Source organism: Gossypium hirsutum, chromosome D05 (genome assembly GCF_007990345.1).
Source record: "Gossypium hirsutum isolate 1008001.06 chromosome D05, Gossypium_hirsutum_v2.1, whole genome shotgun sequence".
In the NCBI taxonomy this organism is placed as follows: Eukaryota; Viridiplantae; Streptophyta; class Magnoliopsida; order Malvales; family Malvaceae; genus Gossypium; species Gossypium hirsutum.
This window is the reverse complement of record NC_053441.1, coordinates 63777715-63793302: the sequence shown is the minus strand read 5'-3', so window position 1 is coordinate 63793302 and position 15588 is coordinate 63777715. Positions and strand designations below refer to the sequence as shown.

At 36.9% G+C, this 15588-nt stretch overlaps 1 protein-coding gene and 1 pseudogene across 2 annotated transcripts; one reads left to right on the top strand and one right to left on the bottom strand.

The window, feature by feature from the left end:
• Nucleotides 1-340: 340 nt before the first annotated feature.
• On the top strand, nt 341-9985 carry LOC107887953 (uncharacterized; annotated as a pseudogene).
• Nucleotides 9986-11655: 1670 nt separating this feature from the next.
• On the bottom strand, nt 11656-14555 carry LOC121216975 (pectate lyase). 2 transcript variants are annotated; one of them, XM_041092504.1, is made up of 5 exons: nt 14207-14546; nt 13077-13779; nt 12751-12993; nt 12421-12625; nt 11656-11931 (listed from the first exon to the last, which is right to left on the bottom strand). In XM_041092504.1, coding segments are annotated over exons 1-5 (1344 nt in total). In that variant the 5' UTR covers nt 14398-14546; the 3' UTR covers nt 11656-11929. The 2 variants fall into 2 exon arrangements, with proteins under 2 accessions (XP_040948438.1, XP_040948437.1); XM_041092503.1 differs by lacking the exon at nt 11656-11931 and having other exon boundaries at nt 12184-12625; nt 14207-14555.
• Between the last annotated feature and the right edge of the window lie 1033 nt (nt 14556-15588).

The window sequence follows — 15588 nt, the reverse complement described above, 5'->3', positions numbered from 1 at the left end:
ACCGAAAGTGTTAAATTAATTACATTAGAATTTAAATTTATAAAATAAAAATAATTATTTTTATAATCTAATTTAATTTCTGAGCTAAATTCAGTTTTAAAATTTAATAAAAATAATTAATTTCTGGAAATAACAAAAAAAATATTTTTTTTTAGGATTTTGACTTGGAATCAAACACTTTGGTTTTTCTCTTTTTACTTCTATATAATATGATAGATGAATATTTATTATTACTCTTAATCTAATCTGTGCTCTAACTTTTCCGGCTATTCTGCAGCATTGTGTTTCAGTAAGTTTTGATTTGCTAAGTTTTGAGTTTTGATTCTAACGTAGAGCGAATATGACAAAAGCGGAGGTGACAGTACTGTTGCATGTAGCCGCGGAGGTGGATATTGTAGCTGAGAAAGGGAATGAAAAGAAATATCTTCTCAACGCGAGTTGCGTTAAGGTTGGTTCCGGGAGCTCGGATGTTTATGTTAATGGAAACGACTCCGATAATGGAGTTGTAATGGAATCGGATGGCAATTGCATTGTCGAAGAAGACCACGAAGTGCCAACCGAATCTGATTCGGTTACTATTACTATGAATCAGCAGGAGGTGGATATTGTAGCTGAGAAAGAGAATGAAACGAGATATCTTCTCAATGGCGCCAACATGAGCAGCGTTAAGGTTGGCTCCGGCAGCTCGGATGTTTATGTTAACCTAGATGGGAACGACTCTGTTAATGGAGTTGTAGTGGAACCGGGAGACAATTGCATTGTCGAAGAAGACCATGAAGTGCAATCCGAATCTGATTCGGTTACTATTACTATGAATCAGCAGGAGGTGGATATTGTAGCTGAGAAACAGAATGAAACGAGATATCTTCTCAATGGCGCCAACACGAGTAGCGTTAACGTTGGCTCCGATGGCTCGGATGCTTATGCTAACCTAGATGGCAACGACTCCGTTAATGGAGTTGTAGTGGAATCGGGTGACAATTGCATTGTCGAAGAAGAACACGAAGTGAAATCCGAATCTGATTCGGTTACAATTACTATGACTCAACAGGAGGTGGATATTGTAGCTGAGAAAGAGAATGAAACGAGATATCTTCTTATTGGCGCCAACGCGATTTGCGTTAAGGTTGGCTCTGGCAGCTCAGATGTCTATGTTAATGGAAACGACTCCGTTAATGGAGCTGTAGTGGAATCAGATGGCAATTGCATTGTCGAAGAAAACCACGAAGTGAAATCCGAATCTGATTCGGTCACTATTACTATGAATCAGCAGGAGGCGGATATAGTAGATGAGAAAGAGAATGAAACGAGACATCTTCTCAATGGCGCCAACACGAGTAGAGTTAAGGTTGGCACCGGCAGCACGGATATTTATGTTAACGTAAATGGAAGCGACTCCGTTAATGGAGTTGTTGTGGAATCGGGTGACAATTGCATTGTCGAAGAGGACCAGGAAGTGAAATCCGAACCTGATTCGGTTACAATTACTATGACTCAGCAGGAGGTGGATATTGTAACTGAGAAAGAGAATGAAACGAGATATCTTCTCATTGGCGCCAATGCGATTTGCGTTAAGGTTGGCTCCGGTAGCTTAGATGTTTATGTTAATGGAGCAGTAGTGGAATCGGATGGCAATTGCATTGTCGAAGAAGACCACGAAGTGAAATCTGAATCTGATTCGGTCACTATTACTATGAATCAGCAGGAGGCGGATATAGTAGATGAGAAAGAGAATGAAAGGATATATCTTCTCAATGGCGCCAACATGAGTAGCGTTAAGGTTGGCACCGGCAGCACGGATGTTTATGTTAACGTAAATGGAAGCGACTCCGTTAATGGAGTTGTAGTGGAATCGGGTGGCAATTGTATTATCGAAGAAGACCACAAAGTTACTATCAGTATGAATAAGCAGGAGGGGGAGAAACCTGTTGAAGAAAAGGGAGGGTATTTTGAAGAAAAATCAGGGGATGGAGATGATTGTTTGGCTAAACAAACTGTTCAGGACGTTGCTATTGTTATTGATTCCAGTGTTCTAAAGAGTGACAGTGCTTCGGATAGTTCCATAGTTATTGTTTCCAGTCTTAAACAGAGTGATGGTAAAGTTGATTGTTCGGTTGAAACTGATGTTAATTCCATAGTTATTGATTCAGTTACTACGGATGATGATGCTACACATATAGAAATCAAAACCGACAGTGATTCTAGTAAGTCTTCTACCATAGTAGAAACTGATGCAAACTTCGTTGTTGGTAGTATATCGTTTGTAGTTGATGTTCAAAGTAATCAATATAATGGTAATCTGGCTGATTCGGAGATGGGTTCGCAACTGGTTGATAAGTCTTTGGACGTGGTTTCGGGTTTGAAATCGAAAACAAATGTTTGTTCTGATTCTATATCTGTTGTAGCAAGTAATTCTTCAGAGAGAACTTGTGGTGTCACAAACGGAGGAATTGAGTTTGGTAGTTTCGACGATGAGGCTGAAAGGAAAACACCGTTCGACTACATGATCAGGGTCCCGAGAAACAATGACGAAAGTTTAAAAGTAAAGATTAGACTTGCTCAAATTAAGGTTGATGAGAAAAGTCGAATTCGAGATGGGATTCGAAACGATATGCAAAGCACGAGGGTTACTTGTAAGGAATATGGCAATGATTTTAATGCTGCTGTATCTCAAGAAAGAAAGGCTTGAGACTTGCATAGGTCCAAATGTCGGGAAATAGAGTCGATGCAATCCGTGTTGGATATTGAAGATACTGATGTCAAGGTAACCTGTTTTTAGTCTTTTATGGAAGAGAATATGTGATGATTTGTTCTAATTATTTACTTTGTAAGCAGATACGAAACATGGAATGGGCAATACAACATCAAACCCTACCACTAAAGGATGAAAAGAAATTCATTCGTGATATCAAGCAATTAAAGCATACTCGTGAAAAGCTGTCATCTACCACAAGTAGACAGGACGAAAATCAACAAGGTTTGGACCTGAAAGAGCGTCTGAAGGTATTATATATACATCTGCTTTGTTAGCTTTTGACATTCGACTTACTTATGTTTTGGTTGCTTATTCAATTCTTCTGTTTCTACAGTCTTTAAAGAAGGAAGCTGACCAATTTAAAGCCAGACTCAAAAACACTGAGGCGATCACTAAGGCAGCTAAGAGAAAATACTATGAGGAAACCGAAAAGTTAAGCAAATTGCAGTACCAGTTCAAAGCTGCAAATGACATCCAACAAGAAGCGTATGCACAGTTGCAATGTTTGAAGAAACAATCACATGAGAAGGTACTTTTAAATTCTGTAAGCTTAGAGTGAATGAACATAATCGTGTTGGACAAGTAATCCTATATGAGACCTATAGACAAACCTGCATTTTCTTTCTTGCTCTGATTGAATACATTGCTCTTCGAAACTGATAAACTAAGTAAAAGTACGCTACTCTTGTTTGAATGTTGCAGAGCAAACACTTTTGGCAGTACAAGGATGATTTAAATAAAGCGAATGAGTTGGCTTCGAAAGGGGATAAAGTAGCACTCCAAAATTTTTGTATTAACCAGGTGAGGTCATGCATTTGTCTTATTTCTTCGAAATAAAAAATTTTGTACAATATTTTATCTAAACAGTTGATGGTTCAGGTGGAGAAATTTATGGACTTATGGAATAACAATGATGAATTCCGAAAAGAATACGTTAGATGCAATGAAAGGAGCACACTTTGGAGACTGAGGACATTAGATGGCCGTGCACTTGGTCCTGGTGAAGTGCCTCCTGTAATTCCTCGAGCACTAAATGGAAGAGCGGTCGTGGATCATACAATGTCCGGCTTAACTTTGGAAGATCGAACACAAGAGTTAGTGGCGTGTTGTTCCAATAGGGTCGGAAGCGTGTAAATTATTGTACTAAAAAATCACACAAAGTTCAATTCCCAGGGAAGAGAGGTGGATCACATGGATCTCTTAAATACCAAGTCTTTCCTTAGACAGAATATCCCTTCTATAGTAATTTAATAGCACAATTAAATACTACTATTATACCCTCAAATATTGAAAGAAAAATAGGACAAGAAAGAACACAAGAGATTTAACGAGGTTCTGTAAATTATACCTACGTCCTCGGGCACTAACACCAGATGATAACTTTACTATCTCCAAAGTATTACAAACAAATAGAATTCCTTAAGAATTCTCAAATGGGAGAAGAGAGAAAACTAAGAGAGAAAGATTGGTTGGGATGATTGAAATGAGAAATGAGAAGGCCTATTTATAGTTGAAGTTCAAGGACCAAACAATAAATAGCCCATTATCTCAAGGACCAAAAAAAAATTATCCCTTGCCACTTTTCCAAAGTTGGTGGTTGTCATTATTGATTGTCTCCCATTAATGTTAATGGCAACCATTATTAATTGTCTTCCATTAATGTTAACAATCTCCACCTTGAAGATTTGATTAGGATAATCACATCTTCACACACTTCCTTCAACTCCCCAAATTCGATAAAGCTATCTTTTGTAGTGCCTACAAATGCGCTCTCGAGCGCCATACACCTGAAGGTGCTCAAATTCTCAGGATGTTAATCAAGTTCAAACAATGATTAAACTTGATTGTTGTTACCACCTTGGTCATCATATCTGCGGGATTATCTGCTGTCGGAATCTTCTGAAGTAGAATTTTTCCTTTTTCAAAGACTTCCAGCACAAAGTGATATCTTACGTCGATATGCTTGGTTCTTGAATGATAGACTTGATTTTTCGCTAAATGAATAGCGCGACTGTCACAATATAAACTTATGTGACTTTGAACAACTCCTAAGTCTTTCAACAATCCATTAAGCCAAATAGCCTCCTTAATAGCTTCTGTAACTGCCATATATTCTGCCTCTGTAGTAGACACAGCTACTGTAGACTGTAATGTAAACTTCCAACTCACTGAGGCTTTCGCAAGAGTAAACAGATACCCTGTAGTTGAACGACGTTTATCTAAATCACCAGCAAAGTCGGAATCAACATATCCAACTACAAACTGACCAAGTGCTTCATCCTGTTCAAAAATTAAACCAACATCTACGGTTTTTCGAAGATACCGTAGAATCCATTTCACAGCTTGCCAATGTCCTTTTCCAGGATCATGCATATACTTGCTCACAACTCCAACAGCTTGTGAAATGTCAGGCCTCGTACACACCATCGCATACATCAAACTCCCAACTGCATTAGCATATGGGACTTTCGCCATATATTCTCTTTCATCTTCAGTCTTCGGAGATAATTGAGCACTAAGTTTCAAATGAGAAGCAAGTGGGGTACTTACATGTTTTGTGTTTTCATTTACACCAAAACATTGTAATACCTTTTTCAGATATTGCTTCTGATTTAAACAGAGCTTGCCTCTCGGTCTATCTCTACTTATCTCCATGCCGAGAATCTTCTTGGCCTCACCTAGATCTTTCATCTCGAACTCTTAATTCAACTGAGCCTTCAGCTTATCTATCTCATTTTGGCTCTTTGAAGCGATTAACATATCATCAACATACAAGAGTAGATAAATGAAAGATCCGTCATGCAGCTTCTGCAAATATACATAATTGTCATATTTGCTTCTTGTGTACTTCTGCCTTCTCATAAAGCTATCAAATCGCTTGTACCACTGCCTCGGGATTGCTTCAATCCATATAGCAATTTGTTAAGCTTACAAACCCAATTTCTACCACCAGCATCTGTGTATCCTTCGGGCTGAGTCATATAGATCTCCTCTTCTAACTCACCATGCAAGAAAGCCGTCTTAACATCAAGTTGAGCTAGCTCCAAATTCAACTGTGCTACCAAGGCCAACAAAATTCTAATGGAGGAATGCTTCACAACAGGGGAAAATACATCATTGTAGTCAATTTCCTCCTTCTGAGCGTAGCCTTTAGCTACCAATCTTGCCTTGTAGCGAATATCCTTCTTACTAGGAGATCCATCTTTCTTTGCGAATACCCACTTGCATCCGATTGCCCTTTTACCTTTCGGTAATTGCGCCAACTCCCAAGTATTGTTCTTCCGGAGAGACTGCATTTCTTCATCCATGGCGCTTTTCCATTTATCACTTTCTAAACTTTGCATTGCTTCTTGATAAGTGATAGGAATATCATCAACAACGGGAAGGGCGTAGGCCACCATATCAGTAAATCGAGCAGGTTTACGAATTTCTCTCCGTGGCCTTGCAACTGCAACTGGTTCTGGTGTACTTAGTGGTTCTTGGGTCTGAACCTCTTCAACCTCTAATTCCTCCATTGTGGCTGGAGAATTAGACTTATTAACTGGGCAAATCCCCATCTGCTCAAACTCCACCTGTTTTGGAGTACACTCCACCTGCTGTGGAGTATTGCTCGTCTAAATATCTTTATCTGTTACCTTTTTCAATGTGGCAGATTCATCAAAGGTAACATCTCTGCTACAGATCATTTTCTTTGTGCTTAAGCACCAAAGACGAAATCCCTTCACTCCAGAAGTGATTCCCATAAAGAGAGCTTTCTTTGCCCTCGGATCTAACTTTGACTCTTTCACATGGTAATATGCAGTGGTTCCAAACACATGTAAGGAATCATAATCTGTAGCCGGTTTTCCAAACCATACCTCCATAGGAGTTTTTCTTTCTAATGCAGATGATGGCAAACGATTAACAAGATGGCCAGCGTATGTCACAGCCTCAGCCCAAAATTGCTTGCCCAACCCAGCATTGGACAACATACATCGAACTTTCTCCAGCAATGTTCGATTCATACGCTCTGCCAATCCATTCTGCTGTGGTGTATCCCTAACTGTGAAGTGTCGAACAATACCATACTCTTGGCACACATCGAAGAACGAATCACTTTTATATTCCCCTCCATTGTCCGTCCTAAGCCGCTTGATTTTCTTGCCAGTCTGGTTTTCGATCATAGTTTTCCATTTAAGAAAAAACTCTAAGCACTTCATCCTTAGTTCTCATGGTATACACCCAAACTCTTCTGGAAAAGTCATCAACAAAAGTAACAAAGTAGTGTTTTCCTCCCAATGAAGGTGTCTTGGAAGGCCCCCACACATCTGAGTGAACATATTCCAAAATACCTTTTGTATTATGGATAGCAGTACCGAATTTCACTCTCTTTTGCTTTCCCAGAACACAATGCTCGCAAAATTTTAATTTGCAAGCCTTTGCACCTTTCAACAATCCTTGCTTTGCCAGAATTTGCAAGGATTTTTCGCTGGCATGTCCCAACTTCATATGCCACAACTGTATTGAGTCCAATTCTTTGTTGCCGGAAGCTGCAGCGACTGCTCCAATAACTGTACTACCTTGGTAGTAATACAAGTTATTTTTCCTGATGCCCTTCAATATCACAAGTGCGCCAGATGTCACTTTCAAAACCCCATCTCTCATAGTAACAACTGAACCATTGGATTCCAAGGCTCCCAATGAGATGAGATTTTTCTTCAAACTGGGCACGTACCGAACATCAGTCAGAACTCTGGTTGATCCATCTTTATTCTTTAATTGGATTGAACCTATCCCAACAGTTTTACAGGCATTGTCATTGCCTATATAAACAACTCCTCCATTTAGTTCTACTAAATCAGAGAACCACTCCCGGTTAGGGGACATATGAAAGGTACAACCCGAATCCAATATCCACTCATCTGAATGGAACGACGATGATGATGCAACTAGTGATAGTTAAGAGTCACTAGTATCATGCTTTGCAACACAAGCATCTACAGCAGGTTTTCCCTTATTCTTCAGCTTTGGACAATTTTTGTTCCAGTGGCCTTTCTCATGACAAAAAGCACATTCATCTTTCCCGAGTCTGGACTTTGACTTTGATCTCCCCTTTTGAGTTTTCTTTCGAGTGTATGAACGACCCCGGACTACTAAAGCTTCTGTATCTCTGATTGAGTTTTTCTGTTTGTCCTTCTTTCTCTGTTCATAACTGTATAAGGCCGCACAGACTTCGCTCAGAGATATATCACTCCTGCCATGAAGTAGAGTAGTTTCTAGGAACTCAAACTCCTTAAGAAGTGACCCCAACAGCATCAAAGCCAAATCTTCATCTTTGAATGTCTCATCCATATTCAGCAAATCAGTGACTAACTGATTGAATTTGGTGATGTGATCATTCATTGTGGTACTTGGGACGTATGTGAAGCGAAACAGTCTTTTCTTCAAGTGGACTTATTTTGACTGTTTTTCTTCAAAAATTTTTCTTCAAGTGCCACCCACAACTTATTTGCAGAAGTCTCCTTTGAAAAAGCATACCTCTGCTCTCGAGAAAGGCATGATCGAATTGTGCCACATGCCAACCGATTGATCGCCTTCCAATCTTTCTCCTGTACATCATCTGGTTTCTCTTCATCAATGGCAATGTCTAGACCCTGCTGAAAAAGGGCATCTAGAACCTCACTTTGCCACATACCAAAATGGCCCGTGCCATCAAAGATCTCCACGGCCAATCTTGCATTTGTAATTGTCGGTCTTGTCCACATGGACGATGTTGAAGCTCCTACACCGACCGTTTTCTCCATAATCTTTCAATATACCTAAGGAAATCTTTTCTGATGTGAAAGATCAGTTTAAACTGCAACCACAGAGCATACTACGATTAACCTTCGGCTCTGATACCACTTGTTGTTCCAATAGGGTCGGAAGCGTGTAAATTATTGTACTAAAAAATCACACAAAGTTCAATTCCCAGGGAAGAGAGGTAGATCACATGGATCTCTTAAATACCAAGTCTTTCCTTAGACAGAATATCCCTTCTATAGTAATTTAATAGCACAATTAAATACTACTATTATACCCTCAAATATTGAAAGAAAAATAGGACAAGAAAGAACACAAGAGATTTAACGAGGTTCGGTAAATTATACCTACGTCCTCGGGCACTAACACCAGATGATAACTTTACTATCTCTAAAGTATTACAAACAAATAGAATTCCTTAAGAATTCTCAAATGGGAGAAGAGAGAAAACTAAGAGAGAAAGATTGGTTGGGATGATTGAAATGAGAAATGAGAAGGCCTATTTATAGTTGAGGTTCAAGGACCAAACAATAAATAGCCCATTATCTCAAGGACCAAAAAAAATTATCCCTTGCCACTTTTTCAAAGTTGGTGGTTGTCATTATTGATTGTCTCCCATTAATGTTAATGGCAACCATTATTAATTGTCTTCCATTAATGTTAACATGGCGGTGGCAAAAGCTGAAAAAGTACTTGCGGAAAAGGTTGTGGAGCAAAAGACGTTTATGAAATCTGTTCCTCCAGAAAGTGTTTCAACAACTGCTTCTAATGGGGATAAAATCGAAGAGGCTGAAGAAGAGAAGCCGAAGAGAACAAAGGAGGAGGAATCGGACAGGAAGGCAGAAGAATTGAGAAAGGAAGAGGAAGCGGCTAAATTAAAGGAGCAACGCCGGTTGGAGGAGATAGCTAAAGCTAAGGAATCACTAGAAAGGAAGAGGCAAAAGGCTGAGAAGGCTGAAGCTCGAGAGGCTAACCGAGCTGCGAATGAAGCTGAAAAGAAAGAAAAGGTTAACTCTCTTAAAACTATCCCTAGTTTATATTCTGTTTAGTCACTCATTCCTTAAGTATCAATATTTTGCGGTTGTTTCCTTGTTGATCAAGCAACCTTTTTCTTTCTTCAGAAACGGGAGAAGAGGGCAAAGAAGAAGGAAAACCAAAAAGCTGTCGCAACAGCCGGTGACACGGGCATTGAAGATGAAGCTGTATCTGCTTGTCCGACTTCTGAAACTCTTGCTGAAACTTCGAAAAAAACTGAAAACAAAGAGAAACCCGTGGTGGCTACTACGGAAAGGCCTCAAAAGGTATCAAAGTTTATGAAACAAACCAAAGTAACATCTATTCCCCCTCCTATTCGAAATCGGGGTAAGCAAAAGATGCGGCCATGGATGCGGTTCATTTTAACCCTTTTTTGTTATTTTGGCTTTGTTTTTTTTAGGAAATTATATCTAATTATTTGATTGTGGGCTGCAAGGGTTGGGATCTCTATAAATAGACAATTTTTTCCTTTTTTTTTTGAATTTTGTATTAAATTATTGTAGTATTTATTTTTTATTATTTTTTTATAATATTTGTGGATGGAGAAGAAAGACTTTAATTATTATTGCGATTTCTTTTTCAACTCGATTATAAAAAGTTACAAAATAGTCACTTAATTATTAGTAAATTTTTTAATCATCTAATCATTATATGTTTATTTATATCAATCAAAGCTACATTTAAAAAGAAAGGATGAATACATAAGAGGTCCTCCATCTCCAACAATTATAAAGTTAGTAATAGTCTAAGTTCAAGAAAATTCGAGTTTGTAATGATTCGAGCTCAAAAATTTTGTGTTTGTGAAAGCTTGAACCTGAAGCAATCCAAGTTTGAGACCAATTTAAGCCCAAACCCATAGTGATGAGCTCAAGCTCGTCATAGATGTTATTCAAAACCTAAAAATCCTTGAATTTATAATTAAACATTAACAAACATTAATAATTAATATAATTATATGATAATATCTAAAATAAAACAAAATATATGTAACACCCTAAATTTGGTGACGTTATGGCTGAATATGGAGAAATTACATTAGTTTATTCAAAAAATCCAGAAATTTAAAAAACTTTAGAAGTTGTGAGTTGTGAATTCTGAAAATATTATTTTTAGCAAAATACTTACAAACTCCTTATGAAATCCGCATCGACCTTATTAATTTTATGAAAAAAAAAACCCGCTTACTTCAATACTCAGATTTGCAACAAAAATTTTCGAGTAGCTAATTCGAGAATCGTGATTTAGGTTAGAAAAAAACGTATAATTTACTGATTGTTCATATTCTAAAACTTCCATTGTAAATTTATGTAAAATTTAAAGCCAAACTTTTCTTTAACTTAATAGAAAAGAAGTACAAAACTTAAGCCAAATAACAAAATCCAAAACCAATATCAAATCCGAAACATAGTCCAAATATCACAAATCTAGAAAACTTAGTTTTATTTTTTTTAATAAAAATAATCCCGAATGTTTAATCAATTGAGTTGTAAATGACATAATAATTAATTTCAAAATCTTACTGCAAAATAAAAATACTTTAAAAATTCTTATCTCTTAAAAACATAGGGTTCCATCAGTTATGGTGCATTAGGTGTGTTTACGAGCAATAAATAATATGTCCATGAAAACAAATACTAAAACCAAAATTTTACGTTCCAAAACAATTTAAAATTTAAATCCAAAACAAACTTATACCAAATTATGTGAACTAAGCTCCGGAGTCACCGCAAAGTCTTAAGTCTGAAGATCACCTATTAAACAAACGAGTGAGCTAGAAACCGAGTTTATGACTCAACCCACAAACAGTATTTCTACTTATAACAAACACAAATATAAAAATATAAACACAAAATTTTACTTATAATGTACAAATTACCGGAACATATATCATATCAGAATGTTATATTCCAAAAACAAATACCAGATCAAAATGTCATATTTTTAAAAATCATATATCATAATGTGATATCATATTATAACAAATCATTAATGTTTGACTTTTCACTAATATCATATCATAATGTTTGTTTAAATTTATATAATGTTTCACTTTTCACTTCCCTTTTTTGATTATCAATGATTTATAAAAACTGGTATTTGACTTTCTTTTTTATCTTTTTCTTTCATTGTTCTTGATTTGTTTTCAGAAGAATCTGAGAACAAGAAACTAAAAGCAGCAGCAACAAGATGGATATAACCAACGATTCGCCCATCGTCGGGCTCGCAATGGAGAGCCAAGAAAATGATGGAGATGATGACTCCTGGTTCTGGTGAGGCAATGCTACGGGTCAAGTTAAGAGGCTTCGAGTATACCATCGGAAAACCGTCGTGTTGTTTGCGTTCAATGAGACTTATTGCTCCTGCGAATACACTTCTAATGACTAAATTATCATAAATTTCGTCACAATTAAAACATCAGTGATTAAAATGTAAATTTAAATAACTATAAGGGATTTAGCGAATAATATAAAGATTTAGTTCTAAATAATTCAACCTTTCAACATTCCAATATGAATGTTTTAAGGCAATTTTTAATAAATGGACTATTTTAGTTCATCTAACATAGAAAGGATCGAAATTTTCAGTTTTTTTTCAATAGAAGAATTAAAATGTAATTCGAAATATAGTATAAGGATTACTATGCTATTTTTATCAATAATATTTACATGTATATGATATTTTGCTTTAATTTAGATGACATAACATTTTAAAATGTATGGTTTTTAAATTTTATTTGATTAAAGATGAATAATACAATCATTCTTATTATGTGTTTAAACTTGTAATAATACCATCACATATATTCAGAAGAATTGAGAGTTATTTCTAACACTTAGCTCCTTCTTTACATTTAAGAGTCCCAGAGAATTTAGTGAGTCTTCCAACAAATGTTGCAGGCTTAGCTTTAATTATATCCTTCTTTTTTAATTTCAAATGGGGAGGTGAGGGTGGCCCAGATGTTACAAAAAATGCTCCATTCATGAACCGATCTCCTTCTGATCTCCATATCCAATTCCTCCATTCTGACTCTGGTGCATAGTTCCTATGGGTTATCTATAGAAATGTATTGAACAAAAACAATTCAGTGGTATAACAATAGGTACATTCCGGTTGCATTGTGCTTACTACGATATAAAATTAATAAATGTTACTGATTAATTTGTTATATTTTCATTTACCTCTTTAGTTAGGGGGTCATCTGGAGCAATGAACCTGTTGCCTTGGCTAATAATGGTAGGATGCGTGCTACCACCAATGGCATATAATTTCCAATGAGTGTAGTCGTTGTTGACGACATGAAAGTATCCCCATTGACATCTAGGCATTCTTTGTATCAATTCCTTGCCAAAATGGTTGAATGCAAGTGTGACTTGCATATATTGATCTTTAGAATAGACATCACTTGCACCTAACAAGATCACCTGAAAGAAAAATCCAAGAATGTTTAGTTGAAAACTAGATTACAAAATGTGTACCGTGTTGAGTACTGTAAGGTAAATCTTACATGATCATGATGGGTGAAATGGCAATTTGAGATGGTGATGGCAGTGGAACCTTGTATTGCATCGATGAGCCCATCTTGACACTCAGACATGGAAATATGATCAAGCCAAATCCTTGATGATCCAAATATGGAAATCCCATCTCCATCGCCCACCGTGCGAAAACCATAATGATCTTCAGAGTCCCTAATTAGGCCACCACTACTTCTAACAACGCGATGAATGTGAATGTTATGAATTATGACATTGTGCACAAATTGAAGTGTAATGCCACATCCATATGCTATATGAACATTTGCTCCACGACCATCAATTGTCTTATGGCTTTGAACCATTAGCTCTTGTGATAATTTAATGTTCATATCATGGGCAAAAATTATCCATAATGGTCTCTTTTGAATCACAGCGTGACGTAAAGTTCCTGGTTTAGGGTTTACAACATCATCATCAGAATTATCGGTAACCAAATAGTATTCTCCCTTATTCCCTCCACGAGTTTTGTGGCCAAAACCAAGGACACACTTAGCTAGTCTTTTGCGATTCTTGGCCCAGTTCTTTTTGCATCTCCAGCACCTATCAATTGGATTGATGGCCAGGCATGGACCAGTGTACTTCCTATGTTTACCCCTCAAGGATCTTCTCGTGCTATTAGTAATAACATCCTTAAATTCTAAGGGTTGGTTGGACATAGGTTTTTCAAGAACCCTGCAACAAATTATCGACAAATTATCTAATATAATATATAATGCCTGCATTTAACATACAAATTAAGAAAGTTTCAGGAGACGGTAACTTGTTAAGGGAACTAACATTGGAATCATTGGCTTTCATCCATCTAAATAATGATATCTTTATCATTAAGCTAAAGGCGTATGATTATTACAACTCTATAAGAGTTAATGGTCCAAAATACAAATATGATAGATTGCTATTTGACAAAGACAATAATGGAAACAAGAGTAACTAAGAGTTTGGCTTAGTTAGTCCATGTAGATTTTTTTGATTTGTTACATTCAAGGGTCTATATTTCAAATTTCAATATTTGTAATTTATGTTCTTTATGTTTAATGTATGACCCTTTTGTATATAAAAAAAAGAGAAAAGAGAGATAAAATAGAAAGTTATAATTTACTTGTTAACGTGATAGTTCAGGTGACTGGTAACATTTTCTGGGCTCGGTTCATAAGCTGTTAGAGCAATCTTCCAGGCTTCGTCTTCACGTTGCTTCCAAAAATCATCAAATTCAGCAATATTTGCCCATAGCTTTGGAATTAAGGTGAAAAAAGAACAGAGGAAAACAACCCTTAGCTTAGTTACCTCCATTGTTGTTCTCTTTCTATATGTTTCTCCTTTTTAGGATATTTTCTTGGTTTAATTATCTAGGTGATATGGTAGGGCCTAGGTTTTAAAACTATATAAGAAGGGTTAAAACCTAAATCTCTAGTACTCTAAGTTGCCGACTTTGGTCGGCTAAAGCCTTGATTTTGATAAGCGGTGAGTTTACCTTTAAATAAGCCATCCATGTAACTGTATAGTTCTTAAATTAAAGTGCATTGAATGGTAAGCATTCTCATTACAAAATTATCAACCAAAATTTTCCCTACAAAACAAAAATAATTTTAACCCACATCTCTAATCATGGAAATCTTAGGTCGCCAATTGGCAAAACCATCAAGAATTTAACCATTTTGAGCACTAAAATCTAACTGTCATTTAAAATAGAAATGCTTTTCCTTTTTATTGTAAAGGTTGCCATGGATTGAACGAATGACAACCTACATAGGTTACTTGTAAGGAAGATGGCAATGATTTTAATGCTGCTGTATCTCAAGAACGAGAGGCTCGAGATTTGCATAGGTACAAATGTGAGGAAATAGAGTGGATGCAATCCGTGATGGATTTTGAAGATATTGATGTCAAGGTAACCTGTTTTCAGTCTTTTATGGAAGAGAATGATGTGATTATTTGTTCTAATTATATACTTTGTAAGCAGATACGAAACATGGAATGGACAATACAACACCAAACCCTACCGCTAAAGGTTGAAAAGCAATTCATTCGTGATATCAAGCAGTAAATGGAAGAGCGTTCGTGGATCATACAATGTCTGGCTTAACTTCGAAAGATCGAACACAAGAGGAAGTGGTGGTGGGAAAAGCTGAAAAGGTACTTGCGGTAAAGGTTGTGGAGCAAAAGAAGTTTATGCAATCTGCTCCTACAGAAAGAGAACAGAGAAGGAGGAATTGAGTAAGGAAGAGGAAGCGGCTAAAGCTAAGGAAGCACTAGAAAGGAAGAGGCGAAAGGCGGAGAAGGCCCAAGCTCGAGAGGCTAAACGAGATGCGAATGAAGCCGTCGCTAAACCACCACAAAACTCCCAGCACTGCCAACATAGGAAGAAAACCTCAACAGAGGAGACCAAGAACGCAACTGTCGAAGAAGGCTCCATCAACACTAATACCCACCCCTGACGTCGCCGGTGGCGGGCATCTCATCTGGGGTTGACAAAAATATTAA

Bases quoted from the DNA above. Each gene is read 5' to 3' on its own strand.
- LOC121216975 (XM_041092503.1), bottom strand. From the start codon at position 14,397: ATGGAGGTAACTAAGCTAAGGGTTGTTTTCCTCTGTTCTTTTTTCACC. The intron at 13,780-14,206 runs GTAAATTATAAC...AATTTGTTGCAG, and splicing joins CTGAACTATCACGTTAACAA to GGTTCTTGAAAAACCTATGT. The intron at 12,626-12,750 runs GTAAATGAAAAT...ACATTTCTATAG, and splicing joins ATGACCCCCTAACTAAAGAG to ATAACCCATAGGAACTATGC.